The 22,769-nt window shown below is 37.0% G+C and overlaps 1 protein-coding gene across 1 annotated transcript in view; it reads right to left on the bottom strand.

Moving 5' to 3' along the window:
• DNAI4 (dynein axonemal intermediate chain 4) overlaps window positions 1-22,769 on the bottom strand; it is a 105,608-nt gene that overhangs the window by 65,392 nt on the left and 17,447 nt on the right. Inside the window, 4 exon segments of the mRNA XM_052638055.1 lie at window positions 534-673; window positions 4,475-4,631; window positions 15,128-15,240; window positions 16,565-16,749. Of these exon segments, the coding sequence (XP_052494015.1) occupies window positions 534-673; window positions 4,475-4,631; window positions 15,128-15,240; window positions 16,565-16,749 (595 nt within the window).

Below are 22,769 nucleotides of genomic sequence, written 5' to 3'. Positions count from 1 at the left end.
TCTAATAGTGATAAGCATAATATATTCTTTCTGAATTAGGCAAGGAAAGACAAATGCCTTGAGTCAATATTCCAGGAAGCTCCTAGACACATCAAAACATACATGCCAAATTCTTTGAGAATAAGGTCTGCTCTGTTCCTTCTAGAACCAAGCGCCAGGGTCTCACACTAGGAAGGCATGCTTCTGTCTTTAAGACCACCACTGTATCCAGGAGGGGAGTGGGACAAGAGAAAATAAAGATGCCACAAATCTGTCCTTAATATGTGAAGAGTACAAAATTCCATGATATAGTTTGTATAAAAATCAAGATTGATAATTATGCTATTCCAATCTTCTGAATCTGTATTTATTACTTATTAACTAAACTGTCAAATTTTGAAAGTTGTAGATCACAGTACCCAGCTATTGCTGTGATTTGGCCAAATCATTTCATTTTGCCTTATACACTTTATTATAATAGTTGTTAATCAACAGACCCAATGGATGTATATTAAAATATGGTAATTTACCAAGCAGAATATAACATAAATTACCTTTGTCTTCTTTCAAGATTTTGTCACATTGAACGTCTTTATTCTTTGGTGCTCCATTAATAGTCTGCATCATCCTTTCTACGTATAAATCATTGCCCAATCTATTTCGACAAAGAGTCTCATAGTTCTTGTTTCTCTGGCTATAAAAAAATAATATACACTCAACTTACTAATAAAAATTAGTTTTTGCCACACATATCTTTTTATATTATACTTTTTCTAAAAATTACATTATTTAATGTAGATTGCACTAAAAAGTGAACAATCAAAAAGTGAACAATCAAAAATCTTGGAAAAGACTGCATTAAACTACCTCCAAAGGACTCTTTTATACTATACTCCCCAACATCCCTACAACTTTGAGTACCCACCAATAGTGCAATAGGCCTTGCACCATTTCTACATAGGTTTTATGAACTTTGATACAGACACTCAAAAAAACCACAAATTTCTCTCAAAGTACTACTTTTGTGTCATTCCATAATATGTATTGCATGTGTGTGTGTGTGCTCAGTTGTGCCAAACTCTTTGTGACCCCATGGACTGTTGCCTACCAGGCTCCTCTGTCCATGGGATTCTGCAGGCAAGAATACTGGAGTGGGTTGCCATTTCTTTCTCTGGGGTTCTTCCTGACCCAGGGATAAAATCCGGGTCTCTTGCATCTCTTGCTTTGGCAGGTGGATTCTTTACCACTAGCATGGCCTGGGAAGCCCTGTACTATGTATTATTTTCATAATTATTTAGTTCTGAGTATTTCTTTGATTTCCATTATGATTTCTCCTTTGGTTCATGGGGAATTTACAAAATGCACTTTTTAACTTTCAAAAGGGTATATGAATATGTCTCCATGTTTTAGTTGAGATTTATGCTATTAATTTTTAACTTCATTCCACTGTGGTCAGAGAATTTGTCAGATATCACTTCTTTGAAATTTTTGAAACCTTGCTTCATGGCCTTGTACATGGGTGAATTGTATAACATTCCATGTGTGCTTGAAAAGAGTGTGTGTCCTCTAATTGTTGAATTCAGAGTTCTATATATTACCATTAAACTATGGTTTTGGTTCAAATTTTCTATAACTATACTAATTTTTTTATCTGATTGACTTATCAATAATTAAGAGAAACATGTTTATATCTCCTATTTTAATACTTGTCAAGTTTCCAATTTTTGCCTCATATATTAAGAGGTTATTCTATTAGAAGTTTCATGTTTAGAATTATTATACCTCCTTTATCATTATGAAGTGACTCTATTTCTAATAATGCTATTGGTTTGTTTCTCTGTAAATGATATGTTCTTTAGTGTTTTCTTCTGCTTTTAAAATCTTTGGGGGATTATCTTAGTGGTTCAGTGGCTAAGAACACACCTTCCAATGCAGCAGACATCGTTCAGTCTCTGGTCAGGGAAATAAGATCCCACACGCTGCAGGGCAATGAAGCCAATGCAGCATTGCTGCAGCACCTGTGTGAAGCTGCATGGTGCAGAGCTCTAGAGTCCACGCGCTCTAGAGGCCCTGTGCCACAAGGCAGCCCAGTGCCGCAACAGAGAGCCCATGTGCTGCAGCAAAGACCCAGAGTAGCCAAAAAAAAGTTTTTCTTTTAATATTTGGTATTTTGGAGTACAATGTATCCATGTGTGTGTGTGTATTTCTTTTTTTAAATTTATTCCTATTTCTGTGGAATGGTGTTTTTCAACAGTTTGGGGAAATCTTTGCTGTCTTTGAACAGCACCTCTCTTCCATTCTTTGCATTCTGCCCTTTCGGAAATGATTAGGTGTACGTTAGACCTTTAGCCTATTATCAATAACTGTTTAATTTCTCTCTGATGCTTTAGGAATCATTTTTCTCTCCAAGATTTTGTACAACTTAGATCTAAATTTTGATTTATTAAATATCTATTCAATTATGTCTCATTTAAATTTAAATGCTTACTTTTTAAAAACAAAGATTAAAGCTTTGCTTACTTTTTAATTTTAACAACTATACAAACTAAACTGATTCACGTTGAAGTGAAGTGAAGTGAAGTCGCTCAGTTGTGTCCGACTCTTTGCGACCCCATGGACTGTAGCCTACCAGGCTCCTCCCTCCATGGGATTCTCCAGGCAAGAATACTGGAGTGGGTTGCCATTTCCTTCTCCAGGGGATCTTCCTGACCCAGGGATCGAACCTGGGTCTCCCACATTGCAGGCAGATGCTTTAACCTCTGAGCCACCATGTATGGCAAAACCAATACAGTATTGTAAAGTAAAATAAAATAAAATAAAATCTGAAAAAAAAATTCTTTTAAAATGTTTTTGCAGTTATCAGTCATCATTTTAATAGTTTCTTAGGGTTAATGATGTTTTAACTCTATCTTATTTTTCTTATAATTTTTTTCATTATTTTTGACTGTGCTAGATCTTCATTGTTGTGTGTGGGCTTTCTCTAGCTGCAGCAAGCGGGCGCTACTCTCTAGCTGCAGTGTGCAGGTTTCTCATTGCAGTGGCTTCTCTTGTTGCGGAGCACAGGCTCTAAGGTGAGCAAGGTCCAGCAGTTGTGGTGCTCAGGCTCAGTAGTTGCAGCACAGGGGCCTACTTGCTCTGAGGTGTGTCAGACAGAACCAGTGCCCCCTACGTCATAAGGTGGACTACTCTCCACTACTGTAACACCAGAGAAGCCCCTTAACTCTTTTATTTAAATATTTCACATATATTTTATACTTTATATTTGGTAACATCATTATCTATAGTCCTCAGGATCTAGATCCAGGATTTCCTATTTTTTTTAACTTCTCACCCATAATGTCTTGTTTCTTTATTGGTAATTTTTACTAAACACACGGAGGAAACCTTAAGAGTCTAACTGGGATATGCCTTCCTCCAGAGAAGAGTTGTACTTCCCTACGATAGTAGCTAGGAGACCCTACTGACCTGGCCCACTTGAGATAACTGAGATCCTTTTAAGGGTCTTGGTTTAATATAAGAGCCTTTTTTTTGATTCTCTCAATTTGGGGGGGATTCAAGACTTACCGGTGAGCTCTAGATCCATGTGCTAATATTATCATTTGCCTCTAGCATCTCTCCCTCTCTGATTTTAGATCATTTATCTATCCCATTGTTATTCTTTTCCTTTCTTTTTCCTGGTCCTATGACTTTTCCCTTATGTCTGATGTGCTTTAAAAAAGTATGTTATTCAAGATCTGATTGTATTATATTTTATAGTCCAAACAATTTTACAATATTTTATATTTGGGTAAAAATAATACCATAAAAATTATGCTAATGATGAATTTTTTAGTACTATGAATCATATTCAAATTATACTTGAAGGCAAATAATCTGAATAACTATAAAATACGAAATAATCCATTTATGTAGCTATATTAATTTAGAGCACACTTCGGAGTAAGGAAAATTATTTGAGATAAAGAGGGGTATTATATAATGATAAAGGGGTCAAGTCTACAAAAAGATGTAACAATCCTTTATGTATATGTGCGTAACAGCAGAACTTCAAAATACATGAGGCAGAAATCCATTTATATTCATTAATAAATAGAAATGGAAAATCTGCTCTCAATAGTAAATTCCATCATATCCCCATAACACATTTTCCCTTCTTAAGTTTAAGTTGTTTTGAATATAAAACTGGCAGTCATTTCTTTTTAAATTGAAAATAATTCATATATGTATAAAAGAAAAAAATCATTAAAACCTATTCTGAGACTTAGAAGCTTCCTTTATTTCTTTGTTATTTAACTTGGTAGCTCACCTATTTTTTAAAGAATATGCTAAAGCTATGAGTTACTCCTCTAGGAAGAACATACAACATATATACTTTACATGTAATTTCATGGGGTACAAATTTATCCAGAAATCCTCAAAGACAGAAACAAGAATAGTGCCCTCTGATTTAGCATTTAAATTACAAAAGCAATGTAAACAATTAAAACACACATACCTTACTTTCTCAGCTTCTTCAGATTCTACAGAAAACATAACTGTTGGTAGATTTAAAAAGTTCATTGTTTCTGTCTCTGTGAGAATTATCTCTATAGTCTTCTCCAGGTCTTCTTTTGTTATAATTTTTCCAGGTGTTGTCCTCATAACTCGTAAATCTAAAATACATAACTTAATGAAAATAATTTACTAACTGCTAATTTTAATCTTCATCAAAATGTCATGATGAGTCATACATTGCAGGTGGCTTTATATGCTAAAAGAATATGTCATGTTGTGAGATGTAGTCTATTTAAACTTTCTGAAGCCAAACTGGATCCTATGGCTCATAAACCGTCTCTGCTGCTGATATATCAAGCTTACTCCAATATCAAGTGTATAGTCATGACTACAAGGGCATCCCATTACATCTATCCCATAATATTAACAGGGAGATTGAGCTGAATGACTGTTGATACAATGCAAAAGGAGTATGGACAAGTCTATTTCCAAATAATATGCAACCCTTCTCCGAGTCCTGAAGCTAATATCTTGTCTATATCTTCTCGTCCTTCTTATCTGTTGACTTTTGATTTAGATGATAGCCCACCTCTAATCATCTAATCATCTTCACCAAGAGCTCAAAAGATTCTCCAATGAAAGTTGTGGTTAAACACAGGAGAAAAACAGACTTAATATCCATGCAAAAAATACATTGAAAAGAGTTAATCTCAAGTCTGTAGTCTAGTCAGAAGTCCAAGGTTCTTAAAAAATTCCACTGAGGACAGAGTTTCAGGGCTGGGAGTTTGAACTTGGTTGTATGGGTAATAAAGGAGCCATGACAAGGGTATATAGGCCAGAATTCAATGTTTTCTGTTAAAAATCAGGGTGAGAAGCAGGGATCCATGAGATTCTGACATGGGTAAAGCTTGAATAGGCAAAGGGTATAAACTTCCCAGAGATTAAGGCTTAGTCTCCTTAAGAAGGTCCAGAGTATGAGAAAAACACCTTTTTCATAGTCTAAAAAAAAATACAAGCTACTAATTCCACAAATCAATCACCAACATTTCGAATTGATAAACAAATTAGAGTATACTCATCTATTAATATTAAGTAGTAATTAAATATGATATTAAAATTATGAAAATGTTTGTGATAAAATGTAGAGTGACTAAATAGTCCATGACAAAATCCATGGTATGATTGTAACAATTAAAATACTAGAGTCCATGAAGAAGCTGAGGAAACAAAATTTTAAATTACCAGTTCTTTATAGTATTGGATAATTCTTTTTAAAAATGTTTTTTAATTTTTATTATTTATGCAATAAATTTAAAATGAGGAAGAAATGATTTATATAAGTAAATCTACCTACATAGCAGATATAGGATAAGTGAAAAAGTAAATAGTGAAAAGTAAATAAGTGAAAAAGTAAAAAGTAAATGGACACAACTGGAGATTTATCTAGTCCAAACTGTTAGTTTGATCAATGAAGAAAATGAGAAACAGACAGGCTAAGTGAGAAGTTTAAAGTCACACAGGCAGTTTTGAGCTCTTCTCTAAACTTCCTTTCTTTAAGACTGTCAGGTCTTCATCTATGATTTAGTTACATATACCTCAAAGTAGCTTTGACCAAAATAGACAGCATATTAAAAAGCAGAGCCATCACTTTGCCAACAGAGGTCCATATAGTCAAATCTATGGTTTTTCCAGTAGTCATGTACGGATGTGAGAGTTGGACTATAAAGAAGGCTGAGCATCGAAGAATTGATGCTTTCGAACTGTGGTGCTGGAGAAGACTCTAGAGTACCTTGGACTGAAAAGATATTTAAGCCAGTCTAGGTGGGAGGGGGGTTCATGTTTGGGAACACATGTAAGAATTAAAGATTTTAAAATTAAAAAAATAAAAAAACTAAAAAAAATAAAAATAAAAAATAAAGAAGTAAAAAAAAATAAATAAATAAACCAGTCTATCCCAAAGGAAATTAACCCCGAATATTCATTGGAAGGACAGAAGGTAAAGCTGAAGTTTCAATACTATGGCCATCTGTTGTGAAGAGGCTACTCATTGGAAAAGACCCTGATGCTGGGAAAGACTGAAGGCAAAAGAAGGGAGTGACAGAAGATAAGTTAGTTAGATAACATCAACAACTTAATGGACATGAATTTGAGCAAACTCTGGGAGATAATGGAGGACAAAGGAACCTGGTTTGTTACAAACAGTCCATGGGGTCACAGAGAGTTGGACATGACTTAGCAACTGAACAACAACCTAAAAGTACCATTATGACACAGATATGCTAATTATAAAAATGAATGATCTTACAGTAGATAGAACCAATAGAGTAACACCTTAGTTACCTACCATGGTTGAGGAAAGTAGTAGTTTTCTTTTACTTAGTGGCAGAGAATCTACTATTCATAGACAAAACCCTAGGATGGCAGAAAGAATTTTTGTCTGGCTCTCTCTAGCAACCTTTGTATGAATGTTGGTTGAATATGTTATATATTGAGAAACTGCTTCAAACTCCACTATATACCTATAGGATTTGTCTATTCATCGACCAGATACCCTAACGGTAAATGAACTTTAAACCAGATTTAACTACATATCACTCTCCACCTAGAAACACATCACAATATATCAATCTGCCTTGTCTGTTCTTATTTACTGCTGGTGATGGAGGGAGCATGGTTCCATTCCTGACGATTTTTACAGAAGGAAGAAGCTCTAGAATGACAATCTTGGCTCTTCTCCACACCTTTACTCATGATTCCCATTGAGAGGGTTGCGGTAGGCCTGAGATGGTCTGATGTTTTATTGAATGGGTGGGTAAGTCTGTCAAATTTGAGAGTTTAACAGCAGGCCTTTATTCATAATGTGATATTCTGGCTCTAATATACCATATCTACATTTATTACATTTTTCAATTAATTCAGAACTGCATAGGGGAAAGGGATCTCATTACTTCGCTACCTTCAAAGACCCCCCAGTAGCTAATCATCTGTGAAGCCTTCCTTGGCCTCTGCATAAGCTAGAATTGGTGTGATAAAATTGCAGTGCAATTCAGTCACATAAGCATCTTATTCTCACCCTTCCTCACAAATTACATACGTATCAAGACACTTATGAGTTCACGTAAAAGATAGCTATTATTATTCAATTGTTCTGTGAGACCATCCACAATCTATAGGTAAGATGATGTTTTGGCTCCTACCTTGCCATTAAAACCATAAGCTTTTGTAACCATAAGCCTCCTTTTGGTTATACAGTAAAAAGAATGGTTCTCAAACTTTAGCATGCAACAGAATCATCTGGAGAACTGATTAAAGTAAAGACTGCTGTGACTTACCCTTAGACATTTTTTTAACATTTAATAAATATTAATTTTAGAATAGTTTTACATATATAGAGATCCACAAGAATATTACAAAAAGTTACTGTATACCCTGTACCCAGTGTTTCCTATTGTTAACATTACTTTGGTACCTTTATCACAACTAATAAACCAAAACTGATGCTTCATTATTAACAAAAGTGAATACTCTATCCCAATTTCCTTAATTTTTAACCAATGTCGTTTTCCTTTTTCAGGATATATTGTAGGATATATTATGTACATGTATCTACATGTAGGATATATTATGTCTATCGATTGTGTCTCCTTAAGTTTCCCGACACTCTGACGATTTCTCAAACTTCCCTTGTTTTGATGACCTTGAGTTTTGAGGAATACTGGTCATGTATTCTGTAGAATGTCCATCAGTTGGGTTTGTCTGATATCAGACAGGTTATGGATTTCTAGGAGGAAGACTACAGAGGTAAAGTGTCATTCTCACCATATCATATCAAGGGTACATGCTATCAGCATGACTTACTACTGATGATGTTCACCTTGACCTGAGGTAGACTTTGTCAGCTTTCTCTGCATTAAAGTTGCTCTTTCCCTCCCCTTCTACATCCTGTACTTCTTAGAAGGAAGTTGATATGCAACGCCCACATTTAAATGAGACAGTTAAGCTCCACCTTCTTGAAGGAGAAACGTCTATATAAATCATTTGGAATTCTTTCGTATACATTTGTTCTCAATCATTAATTTATCAGTCATTCACTTGAATCACAATGGACTCATGGATATTTACTTTATACTTTGGGTTGTTAATCCACTATTACATAACATATTTTGTTCTTGAAATTATTCCTCCTATTACCATCACAAGATGTTGGCTGCTATGTCCTTTTCACATACCTCAGATTTTTTGTTTGTTTAATGTAGTTTTTTCTCTTTAACACTTGTTTCAGTTCAGTTCAGTTCAGTCGCTCAGTCGTGTCTGACTCTTCGCGACCCCCTGAACCGCAGCATGCCTCCCTGTCCATCACCAACTCCCGGAGTTCACCTAAACCCATGTCCATTGAGTCGGTGATGCCATCCAACCATCTCATCCTCCGTCATCCCCTTTTCCTCCTGCCCTCAATCTTTCCCAGCATCAGGGTCTTTTCAAATGAGTCGGCTCTTCGCATCAGGTGGCCAAAGTATTGGAGTTTCTAACACTTGTTTACTTTCTGATTTACCTTATATATTCTCTGTTCCACTCTAGAAGCAGTCATTTCTCTAAAGACTCCTGGTTCCTTTTATTGGAGAACAGTATCAGAAACCAAGATCTGGGCACTGGGTATGCTTGTTGCTATAGGGGTGTCATTTCTTCTAGGCTTTCTTAGCAGGCAGGGCTTAAGAAATATTTGTGTCTATAGTAAACCCCCCGCTCAACCACACACATATAATCTGTATATACATTAAGCTAAACATTAGTTTACTCTTTCTGATTCTCACTCACTATCATATGGATAATTCTAACCTTCTCCCCTTGTTTGCCTGCAATCTCCAACTCCGCTGACAGTGAAAAAATGTAGTTCGTACTATCTGCCTTCCACTTATTTACATGTTTAATACTAGTATATATGTACAATGCTTCAGATTGTTAACTCACACTCCAATGGAAAATGAGTCTATCAAATAAGAGTATGGAGGCTATGTGTACTTCCATGTTTTTAATCTTCTAATCTCCATCAATTTCAATGTTACTTAGGGCTATACCTCCCCTGACACCCAGTCTCTCAGTGAAGTTGTCATGTATTTGCAAAGCAGTTAGATTCTTATGTCACAGTCTGTATTTCATTCTGGGTGCTCTGATCTCTTGAGTTTGTTTTTTTTCAATGTAGTATATTAAGGTTGACTCTCTGTACTGTAAGAGTCTATGGATTTTAATAAAAGCATAATGTCATGTGTCCACTACTATGGAATCACAGAGAATAGTTTCACCATTCTAAAAAATCCATTGCACACTTCTTTTCACATGGACTATTTCTTTGATGTTCAGGATTCATTCTATGATAATTAAATCAGAATTCTGGACATGTGATCTAGGTTATCAGTATTTTTAATACTAATTTATAAAAGTGTTATATATTACAAGCATGTGGGAAATTTTTAAATATACCCAAAAGTGTGTTAGAGCAGGACTGAACCAGCTTGCAAGGGGCAATTATTAAATTATCAGGAATTTTGTAAGCTAATCATTAAATAGTCATTATTCAAAATTAAATTATATAAACTTACAACTAAATACATATCAAAAACAAAGATAATAACCACTCAAAACTTACCACTCTAGACTTTTGCAGTTATTTATACTTATTGCATCTGTATGGTAAAAATATTGAATAACAATGTTTCACTAAGCATGTCTTGCAAGCGTCCCACTCAGAAATTTCATGTTGGTAGCTTGAATTTGTTGGGGGTGAAGATATTTATACCACACGAAATTGGCAAATACTACAAATCAGGACTTTCTCTACTTCAGAGTAGGTTAGTTTTATACTTATCAGCACACCACTGCTTATGCCTAACCCCCTCTGTCAGATAGTCCTCTATTGTTGGCCTAGAGTAAGACATGGAGAAGGCAATGGCACCCCACTCCAGTACTCTTGCCTGGAAAATCCCATGGACAGAGGAGCTTGGTGGGCTGCAGTCCATGGGGTCGCTAAGAGTCGGGCACGACTGAGCGACTTCACTTTCACTTTTCACTTTCATGCATTGGAGAAGGAAATGGCCAACCCACTCCAGTGTTCTTGCCTGGAGAATCCCAGGGACGGGGGAGCCTGGTGGGCTGCTGTCTATGGGGTCGCACAGAGTTGGATACAACTGAAGTGACTTAGCAGCAGCAGAGTAAGATGTGAGTGTGGGAAATTTTTTAAGGTATATAGATTATGTTACTGAACATTCAAGATTTAGAAATGTGAATCTAAATGAGTTGCCAGGTCATCAGTTCAGTTCAGTTCAGTCGTTCAGTCATGTCCGACTCTGCGACACCATGGACTGCAGCAGTCTGTCAATCACCAACTCCTGGAGTTCACTCAAACCCATGTCCATTGAGTCGGTGATACCATCCAACCATCTCATCCTCTGTCGTCCCCTTCTCCTCCTGCCTTCAATCTTTCCCAGCATCAGGGTCTTTGCAAATAAGTCAGCTCATCGCATCAGGTGGCCAAAGTATTGGAGTTTCAGCTTCAACATCAGTCCTTCCAATGAACACCCAGGACTGATCTCCTTTAGGATGGGCTGGTTGGATCTCCTTGCAGTCCAAGGGACTCTCAAGAATCTTCTCCAACACCATAGTTCAAAAGTATCAATTCTTCAGCACTCAGCTTTCTTTATAGTTCAACTCTCACATCCATGCATGACTACTTGAAAAACCAGAAGTAGAATTGTTTGGGTGTACTCACTTACAGAGGCTTGACTTTGTAGTTAGAATTAGCCAGCAAACCAAGATGATATAAGCATCGATACTATTCTTCAACATTTCTGGAGGTGAAGTTTTTATACTTTTGATTGTTTTTGTTAGAAACAAGTAGAGGTAGTAGCTGTGCATGGGATTCTCCAGGCAAGAACACTGGAGTGGATTGACATGCCCTCCTCCAGGGGATTTTCCCAATCCAGGGATCGAACCTGTATCTCTTAAGTCTCTTACATCAGCAGCTGGGTTCTTTACTACTAGCACCATCTGGGAAGTCCTTAGAGGTAGGCTTCAAGGCAAATTGTAACATAAAGATAATTGTCTTTTTCTTAAGAGCAATGAAAATTCATTGAAGGGTTTTAAGCAGTGAGAATGCAGTTAAGATTGCTAAAAATATCATTGTAATAGGGATAGAGTAGGATAATTAAATAGTTAGTTTAGAAATCCCTCTAAGGAATTAAAGACAGAAAGGGAATTTTAAGGGAGTTTGGGGAGACTGTTGTAAACTACTGACCACTCAAGAAAAGAATCTACTAATCTAGCAAAAATCCATGCTACCTTGAAGAAAGACCAGGTGCATCTAAGCACCAGGCACACTCAAGCCACAAACTCTGATTGTTAAAACACAGGACAATATATACAGGGTCTCAATCTTGTTATTAATACATGAAGTCAGGAAGTTAATGGTTCTTGAAAAGTAGGATTTCTGCATGTAGTCAAGACAGAAACACACGTAAAAAGGGAAAGAAAGTAGGTGAAAGGGGACATTATACCAAAACCCGAGATGAATTACTATGTGGTGGTGGTGTAGTCACTAAGTTGTGTCTAACTCTTGTGACTCCATGGACTGAAGCCCACCAGGCTCCTCTGTCCATGGGATTTCCCAGGGAAGAATACTACAGTGGGTTGCCATTTCCTTCTCTAGGGGAATTTCCTAACCCAGGAATTGAACCCAGGTCTCCTGCATTGCAGGTGGATTCTTTACTGACTAGGCCACCATATGTCACCATCCTTCTAATAATATAGATCTTATTTAAATAGTGTCATGACAGTCCCCATTAGAACGTATAAGGTCAAAGGAAGAACTAATGATGCAAGCCATGCCGTCTACCCAAAAATGAGGAAGAAGATGATCTTCTTCCCTGCCCACTTATTCTTTAATTCTAAAAAAGCAAAAGCCCTTTTTGTTCTCAGGGCTGTGCTCCCTTGTTGGCCTGCTTGTAGCTCTCACAGGAATCCTGTGCTTATGTAAATTCACTCTTGTCTATCTTTGCCTCACATTGAATTCTTTCTGCAAAGAGACAAAAGAATCTAAGCTTCATTAAGTCCTGGCACAAGGTGAGCAGTTTCAATTAAAAGACAGTGGATTTGAGTTCCCTCTCAAGTTAGAGAATTGTAGGTTCAAGCCCCAATATGAGGTGTGGCTGAGTTTGAGTCCCAACCAAGGAGTGTGGTTTCAACTCTGCATGTAGTTTGGAAAAAATTGGAAGGTGGCAAGAATATACGTAGAGACTGCTGGGGGAGGTTATGACAATAATTTAATTCTCTTTCTTCCATCCTGAGAGGATGGGCTTCTTCCTACAACAGATATTCCTAATTTTTTCTTAATTTTCACTGCTAAGCCTTTCTCTCTTCCAAGGCCTCTTTCCATTAATACTGCCTGAAAAATCAAGTATTTGGCTTTTCCAGCCTCTCTTGAAGCTGGTGGTGGCAGTGTGACACAGTTCTGGCCAGTGAGATAAAAGCAGAAATACACAGGAAAAAGGAAAGCTTCTGGGAAATGTTTACTCTCCTGATAAATGGAGATGGAACTGGTGCCCAGAGTTGGGACAGGTATTATGAGGTCCTGTGGCAAGAAATGAGAAAAGGCTGAAAAAAGAATAGCAGAGATGCCAGTTCTGATTCTGATATGACTGTGCCACAAACGCAAAGACAAAAGCTATCTACCTTTCAGTTCAGTTCAGTTCAGTTGCTCAGTCATGTCCAACTCTTTGAGACCCCATGGACTGCAGCACACCAGGCTTCCCTGGCCATCACCAACTCCCAAAGCTTGCTCAAACTCATGTCCATCGAGTCAGTGATGCCATCCAACCATCTCATCCTCTGTCATCCCCTTCTCCTCCTGCCTTCAATCTTTCCCAGCATCAGGGTCTTTTCCAATGAGCCAGTTCTTCTCATAGGTGGCCAAAGAATCAGAGCTTTAGTTACAGCATCAGTCCTTCCAATGAATATTCAGGACTGATTTCCTTTAGGATTTGCTGGTTTGATCTCCTTGCAGTCAGTCCAAGGGACTCTCAAGAGTCTTCTCCAACACCACAGTTCAAAAGCATCAATTCTTTGGTGCTCAGCTTTCTTTACGGTCCAATTCTCACATCCATATTTTCTTCCAAGGAGCAAATGTCTTTTAATTTCATGGCTGCAGTTACCATCTGCAGTGATTTCTGAGCCCCCCAAAATAAAGCCTGTCACTGTTTCTATTGTTTCCCCATCTGTTTTTCATGAAGTGATGGGACCAGATGCCATGATCTTCATTTTTTGAATGTTGAGTTTTAAGCCAGCTTTCTCAATTTCCTCTTTCGTTTTTATCAAGAAGCTCTTCAGTTCCTCTTCCCTTTCTGCCATAAGGGTGGTGTCATATGCATATCTGAGGTTATTGATATTTCTCCCGGTCATCTTGATTCCACCTTGTGCTTCATCCCACCCAGCATTTCACATGATGTACTCTGTATATAAGTTAAATAAGCAGAGTGATAATATACAGCCTTGATGTACTCCTTTCCCAATTTGAAACAATCCATTGTTCCATGTTGGGTTCTAACTGTTGCTTCTTGAGCTGCATACAGATTTCTCAAGAGGCAAGTCAGGTGGTCTGGTATTCCCATCTCTTGAAGAATTTTCCACGGTTTGTTGTGATCCACATAGTCAAAGTCTTTGGCGTAGTCAATAAAGCAGAAGTAGATGTTTTCCTGGAACTCTCTTGCTCGTTTAATGATCCAATGGATATTGGCAATTTGATCTTTGGCTCCTCTGCCTTTTCGAAATCCAGCTTAAACATCTGAAAGTTCTCAGTTCACGTACTGTTGAAGGTCTGGAAGTAATAGCAACTCCATGTATATTTACCTTTAACTTCCTTTAATGTGGAAAAACTGTCTTCATTTAAGCTAATGGTAGTTGGGTATTCTGTTAGTTGTCAGAAGCGTTCTGTTACATAGTCTAACACCATAAAGAAAAGTTCATTAAGCACTTTTTCTATAAATATTTTAACTAATCCTTCATTGTCATCTCAGAGGAAAAGATATCCATACCACACTCCAACACAAATATTCCTCAAGGAAATAGCCACTTCTTCCAGTGCTTTAGTCAACCACTATTTCCTCTTTGATCTTCACTCACATAATCCTTCGTATTACCTCATGTTTTTATCTTCTACCTGGAATGAGTCTCTCCAATTTGTTCTCCTGACAAATTACTAATTATCTTTAAAAGTCCAATTCAAAAGTCAGTAATGTTCTTTATGAATGTTCTCCTGCTTTTTACTTTCCACCTCATAGTAATCTTTTCTAAGTGTTCCCATCACATTCTACTTATGTCTCACTACTGAATCGATCACAGTATATCAGAATTATTTGTCTCCTGAGTTAGAAGCTGAGCTTTTTTAAACAGGGTTTGTGATTACTGAGGCTGTTGGTGCAAGGGAGTCACTTGAGAATTTTTTAAAAAATATAAACATTACCCTGATAATTCTCATGTAGCTGTTGCACAAGCCAGCATTTGGGAATGATTACCATAGTTCTTCTGTCTCAAGCACCCAAAAAATAATGAGCACATTTACAAAGAAATAATAAACTGTTACTTAAATGAAAGATTGGATTCTCATTACCTGTAAAACTAGACAATCTTTCCCGTTTAAAGGATGGTTCTTCTAGGTCTTCGGCCATTGATTCACTAGTGGATACACTTGACTTAGAAACTGTGCTGCTTCCTAAAACTGACCTTTAGCAATGGAAAACAACATTATTTATTTATTCATATGTCCTTAGGGCAATTAAATGTATAAATGAAAACTATCAGATACACATAGAGAAATCAAATCAAATCAAATATGATTACACTATAATCATATAAGCAAAAGTGATAAAATAATTCTTTAAAAATTAAGTTGATGATTAGTGTTCTTTAAGTAAGTCTCAAAGTCCTTTTGTCTAAAGTCCATGTCTAAAGTCTTTCAATGGATTCCCAACAGTATATTTAGGGTAAAAATCTAAAATACAGCCTATCTACTGAGATTCTCCATCTTATCATCATATCACTATTCTTTTATTTTTTAAAAGTTCCTCAACCTTATGGAGCTCTCTTACCTCAGGGCCTCAGCCTGGAATACTCCGCCTTTAATTTTCACCAGGTTTCTGCTCATTATTCAAATCCCATCTTAAATGCACTTTTATTCAATTTGATAAATGTCTTCTCAAAATTTAATTTAAAATAAAGTTTATATATTTGGTGGGAAATCAATATATTGAAGAGTCCAAAAATAATTTCCTTTAAACATAGGAACTTAACAGTACTCCGTGATATTACATACTTTTTCCTTTCTATTTATAGTTTCAACGGGCCTCCAAAAGGTTGGGCTCAGCTTATTGGAACATCCTTTATTTTGCACAGAACTCCCATGGCATCTGTATGCCAATTTGGAGGTAGGTTCTAGACAGCATATTTTCTCCTAAAATTTCGTGCTTAGTTAACATCTAGAACTTTTAATTTGTCAGACTGAAACTTACACACTAACGTACTTCCCCATAATCTTTAGATTGTTTTAGGAGTACTGTTTTATTATCACAAAGATTGAACTTCTCTATTGGAAGCTCTAAAATTTTTCAATTATGTAAGTATCTGCATATGTAAATACAAAACATATGATTTACCAAAAAGTTATAAAACAAGACAGAAATCAAAGCATAGGAGAATAAGGATTTGTATGGAAGAATAGGGAGGAAAAAAAGGGAAGCCTCTAAACTGCAGCATAAAAGAAACTGAAGAAAACTAAAGAAATATGTCTGTAATGCTAGGTCCCATCTTTTTGGTTCCTCAGGAAATCTTGAGTAAAATCTATATATGTTTTTGCACAAATGTGTTGGTAGGAGTATAGATGTAAGCCCCACATCTAGTTAAAACAAAAGACGAAAACAAGAGGCGGAACACTAGTGTGGGAGAGCAGAGCTGGCAGACAGGACAACTGACATCTAACTTCCACATGTGCAACTTAAATGAAAATATGTAATAAGATAAACACAAAGAAGCATAGAATAGTATACTCTACCTTGTAAACTGCCCTAACATACTAGGATTTAATGTGTTCTGATAAAGGCTATAGGAAGCTATAAAGTCTGAGGTATGTGATCCATCTTGTGAAGTCAATAGTTTATTTGGCTTTCCTGTACCGGAATATGGATCTGGACGGTAAAGAGGTTTGGGAGTAACATCAACTCCATGTATATCAGTCACCTGTAGAAAATAGTGATTTAAAATAAAATAAGTAAAAAAGATGGGATTTCTGTATTACAAGTTCTAAAACTAGAGATAAAAACGGTAGAGAAAAAGATAAAGTGTGTAGGATAGGACAAACATGGACAATTGAATGATAAAAGATTTTATGTTTAAAAAACTTCTTAACTGAGGTAATACAACTTTAAAAAAATCTCATTCATGTTTTATTTATATACAAGTAATACATGTTAATTTTGAGAAATTCAATTAATTTTGAGAAAATTTAAAAATGTAGAAAGATAATTCAGATAGTTAATATTTTGGTATATTTAATTTTATGTATAATTTTTTAAAAACCCACAATTTTTCATTTAATATTTTATTAATAAACATTACCCAAGTTACTACACATTTTTGGCTTATATGTCTTTGGCTAATTTTCTGTATGTGAAATTTAACACATACAGAAATGTAATTAAAATGTAACAATATAGTTAAATAATATAAAGTAAAACATTGTTATAATTGCAACTGAAGTAAAAAATTAGAACATTTAAAGAACCTCTAGGAGACTTTGCTCCTTCTAGACAAAAACAGCTCCGCTGGTTTTTGCTCCTTCTATGTTACTGCCTCTCCCTCCCTCCCCAGTGAATATCATTAACTTGATTTTGGTAGTTATTTTCTTTTTCTTTTAAATAGTTTTTTTTAAGTATGCATTCCTAAATAACAGCATTTACTTTTCAAAACTTACATTGAAGTAATATATACATAGACTTATACACATAAATGTACAGCTTAATATATTTTCATAAACAGAAGACACCCAGGTAACTACCATTCAGACCTAGAAATAGAAAACTACCAGCATGTTAGAAGTTCCTTCCCTAAGAGTCACCATCTCTTACACCAAAGGTAATGATTATTTTGACTCCATGGATTACTTTGGCCTGTTTGTAAACTTTATTTTGATGAAATCAGGAAGCATGTACCCTTGATATCTGGTTTCTTTTGTTCAAAATTATATCCACATTTGTGAGAGCCATTCATATGGTTAAGTAGAGTTGCAGATGGTTAATTTTCACTGTTGTACAATATTCCATTGTGTCAATATATCACAATTTATTTATTGTTCACAGATTTTCTGTAGTTTCCCAATTTTTGGCTAGTACAAATGACGCCACTATTAAGACGGATGTGCATGTGTTTTGCCGACTATACTGTATGAATTTATGTTGGGTGTATACCTGAGTGAGATCCCTGGGTAGTGAACTATTTTTATGTTCACATATAGTAGATACTGCTAAAAGGTTTTCCTCCCAAGTGGTTCCCACCAACAAAGTATGAGAGAGTTCTGGTTGCTACAGATTTTGGTTAGCACTTAGTATTTACCTAGTTTGGCAAGGCAATTTAGTTTTTAAAATTTACAATAGTCATATATTGTGACTGAATTATCTGACATCTTCTGTTCAGCAGCTCATTTTTATTTATCTCTCCATATTGTTGCATGTATAATAGTTTGTTTATAATCACCAATAATTTATCGGTGATTGGTTGTATCTGTTGGATTAGCATATCTTATTTTATTTATCCATTTTACTTTTCAGTTCAATTCAGTTCAGTTCAGTCGCTCAGTCGTGTCCGACTCTTTGCAACCCCATGAATTGCAGCATGCCAGGCCTTCCTGTCCATCACCAACTCCCGGAGTTCACTCAGACTCACGTCCATCGAGTCAGTGATGCCATCCAGCCATCTCATCCTCTGTCGTCCCCTTTTTCTCCTGCCCCAAATCCCTCCTAGCATCAGAGTCTTCTCCAATGAGTCAGCTCTTCGCATGAGGTGGCCAAAGTACTGGAGTTTCAGCTTCAGCATCATTCCCTCCAAAGAAATCCCAGGGCTGATCTCCTCCTGAATGGACTGGTTGGATCTCCTTGCAGTCCAAGGGACTCTCAAGAGTCTTCTCCAACACCACAGTTCAAAAGCACCAATTCTTCAGCACTCAGCCTTCTTCATAGTCCAACTCTCACATCCATACATGACCACAGGAAAAACCACAGCCTTGACTAGACGGACCTTAGTCGGCAAAGTAATGTCTCTGCTTTTGAATATGCTATCTAGGTTGGTCATCACTTTTCTTCCAAGGAGTAAGCGTCTTTTAATTTCATGGCTGCAGTCACAATCTGCAGTGATTTTGGAACCCAAAAAAATAAAGTCTGACACTGTTTCCCCATCTATTTCCCATGAAGTGATGGGACCAGATGCCATGATCTTCATTTTCTGAATGTTGAACTTTAAGCCAACTTTTTCACTCTCCACTTTCACTTTCATCAAGAGGCTTTTTAGTTCCTCTTCACTTTCTGCCATAAGGGTGGTGTCATCTGCATTGACACTGAATTGTTTCCAGTTTTTGGCCATCATGAAAACTGTTTCAATAGATATTTATGTAAAAGCATATTGTTATACACAAGAATGCATTTCTGTAAGGGACAGATAGATGTGGAATTGATGAGTCAACATGATTAGATAACACCAAACTCTTTTCCAAGTTGACTGTAAGCTGTTCATGATTACCAGCATTGTGACAGTTGCTGTTTTTCTATATTCTCATCAACAACTAGCATTGTCAGATTTAAAAATTTAAACTAGTATGGGTATAGGTATACAGGTATCTCATTTTGACTTTTTCATAAAGTTGAACTTCTTTTCATATGCTTATTCCCATTCTGACTTCACTTCTTCGAGGAAAATGTCCCATACATGTCCTTTACACACTTTTCTATTGAGTTCTGTCTCTTTAAAATTTACATTAGAGTTCATTAAACATCCTGCAGTCATGAAATTAAACGACGGTTGCTTCTTGGAAGGAAAGCTAGAAAATCCCATGGACAGAGGAGCCTGGCAGGCTACAGTCCATGGGGTCGCAAAGAGTCGGACACAACTGAGCGACTTCACTTCACTTCACTTCACTTCATTAAACATCCTGCAGTCATGAAATTAAAAGACGGTTGCTTCTTGGAAGGAAAGCTATGATAAACCTGCTGCCGCTGCTGCTTCAGTCGAGTCCGACTGTGTGTGACCCCATAGACGGCAGCCCACCAGGCTCCCCCGTCCCTGGGATTCTCCAGGCGTTAACACTGGAGTGGGTTGCCATTTCCTTCTCCAACGCATGAAAGTGAAAAGTGAAAGTGAAGTCTCTCAGTCGTGTCCAACTCTTAGCGACCCCATGGACTGCAGCCTACCAGGCTCTTCCGTCCATGGGATTTTCCAGGCAGGAGTACTGGTGCCATTGCCAGTGTAAAACACTAAGATCAACAGTCAGAAAACGAAGATCATGGCATCCGGTCCCATCACTTCATGGCAAATAGATGGGGAAACAATGGAAACGGTGTCAAATTTTATTTTCTTGGGCTCCAAAATCGCTGCAGGTGGTGACTGCAGCCATGAAATTGAAAGACGCTTACTCCTTGGAAGAAAAGCCACGATCAACCTAGACAGCATATAAAAATCAGAGACATTACTTTGCCGACAAAGATTCATCTAGTCAAAGCTATGGTTTTCCCAGTAGTCATGTATGGATGTGAGAGTTGGATCATAAAGAAAGCTGAGCAGTGAAGAATTGATGCTTTTGAACTTCGCAGTTGGAGAAAACTCTTGAGTCTCTTGGACAGGAAGGAGATCAAACCAGTCAATCTGAAAAGAAACCAACCCTGAATATTCATTGGAAGGACTGAAGCTGAAGCTGAAGCTCCAATACTTTGGCCACCTGATGAGAAGAGCTGACTCATTAGAAAAGACCCTGATGCTGGGAAAGATTGAAGGCAAAAGGAGAAGGCGATGGCAGAGGAAGACGGTTAGATAGCATCACCCATTCAATAGACACGAATATGAACAAACTCTGAGAGACAAGAGAGCCTGGTGTGCTGCAGTCCACAGAGTCACAAAGAGCCAGACATGACTTAGTGACTGAACTACAACAAAATGTTCTGACTATGAATCTTTTCTGTTTTATGTGTTGAAAATGTCATCTTTCACTTTATGGCTTCATTTTCCTTGTTGCTGTTGTTCAGTCACTCAGTCATGTCCAGCTCTTTGCGACCACATGGACTGCAGCACGCCAGACTTCCCTGTCCTTCACCATTTCCCAAAGTTTGCTCAAACTCATGTCCACTGAGTTGGTGATGCCATCAAACCACCTCGTCCTCTGTTGTCCGCTTCTCCTCCTGCCTTCAGTCTTTCCCAGCATCAGGGTCTTTTTTAATGAGTCAGCTCTTCACATCAAGTGGCCAAAGGATTGGAGCTTCAGCTTCAGCATCAGTCCTTTCAATGAATATTCAGGATTGATTTCCTCTAAGGTTGACCGGCTTGATCTCCTTGCATTCTGAGGTTCTCTCAAGAGTCTTCTCCAACACTACAGTTCAAAAGGGTCAATTCTTTGATGCTCAGCCTTCTTTATGGTCCAACTCTCATATCCATACATGACTACTGGAAAAACCATAGCTTTGACTATACAGACCTTTGTTGGCAAAGTAATGTCTCTGCTTTTTAATATGCTACATTTTCTTTGTAGTATCTTTTAATAAAAAGAAGTTCTTTTTCTTAGCACAGTCGAATTTATCATATTTTCCTTTATGGTTTACATCTTAGATGTTTCATCCAGGAAAACATTCCCAATCCTTAAATTATGAAAATATTTTTGCTTTTCATGTTTAGAACTATAATATACCTGGAATTGAGTTTTGTGTATACTATGAGAAAGGAAGCCAATATGTTTTTATTCCATATGAATACCCAATTGTTTCAACAAGAATTTTTGAAAACCCTATTATTTTCCCATTACTCTCTAGTGTACATTTATTATAAAACAAGTGTTTATGTGCTTGAGTCACTTGTAGACTTTTTGTCTATACCTTTGTTAATGTTACACTTTTTATAAAATTTGTTATCAAGGAGAGTATCCTTTCACATGGTTCTTATTCAAGAGTATCTTGGGGACTTCTCAGGTGGAACAGTGGATAAGAATCCACCTGACAACGCAGGGGACACAGGTTAGATCCCTGGTCCAGGAAGATCCCACATGCCAAGGAGCAACTGAGCCTGAGCTCTAGGGCCCAAGAGCCAGAACTACGGACCCCGCATACCACAAGTACTGAAGCCTGCACGCTCTAGGGCCATCAAGCCACAACTACGAAGCCCTTGTGCCACAGCTACTAAAGCTTGCGGGCCCTGGAGCCAGCTCACTGCAACTAATGAGCCCATGTGCTGCACTTACCAATGCTCATGCACCTAGAGCCCACGCTCTGCCCACGGGAAGCCACCATGATGAGGAGCCCATACGCTGCAACTAGGGAGTAGGCCCCACTCTTCGCCTCCAGAGAAAACCCATGCACAGCAATGAAGACACAGTGCAGCCAAAGATAAAAATGAATGAAATCTTTTACAAACAGTATCTTGGTTATGCCTACCCTTTAGCAGTTTTATATAAACTTTAGAATTACCTTGATAAGTTCCTGGAAAATAATAAAATAAAACAACAACAACAACAACAACAACTTGAGATTTTGACTGAAATTGCAAAGAACCTATAAATCAAAATTTGGGTAAAACTGATACACTTAGAATATGGGCTCTTATTGTGCATAAAAAATTCTCTCTCCATTTGTTTGGGTCTTAGTATCTCACAGCAAAATTTATAGGTTATGTGTATCTTTGTTAAATTTATACACAAGTATTTAATGCATTTTAGTGCTATTATAAATGGCATCATTAAAAAATATGTAATTTTTGAAATGTGTGTGGCTGGTATATACAAATATATATTTTTTGCTTTTGATTATTTTTGTTATCCAATAATCTTGCTAAGCTCTTAGTAATTTGATAATTACTAGGTGATTTAAAATTTTATATGTAGGTAATTGTGTCATCTACAAATATTCAAAGTTCTGTTTCTTCTTTTCCAAATCTTATACTTTACATTCTTTTTGTTATCATACTGAAATGGCTAAGACCTCCAAGAATGTTGGATAGAAATGGATCCTTCTTAG

This window comes from Budorcas taxicolor, chromosome 3, assembly GCF_023091745.1.
Source record: "Budorcas taxicolor isolate Tak-1 chromosome 3, Takin1.1, whole genome shotgun sequence".
Lineage (NCBI taxonomy): Eukaryota > Metazoa > Chordata > Mammalia > Artiodactyla > Bovidae > Budorcas > Budorcas taxicolor.
The sequence above is the reverse complement of the archived record's forward strand: the minus strand, read 5'-3'. Positions and strand labels throughout refer to the sequence as shown.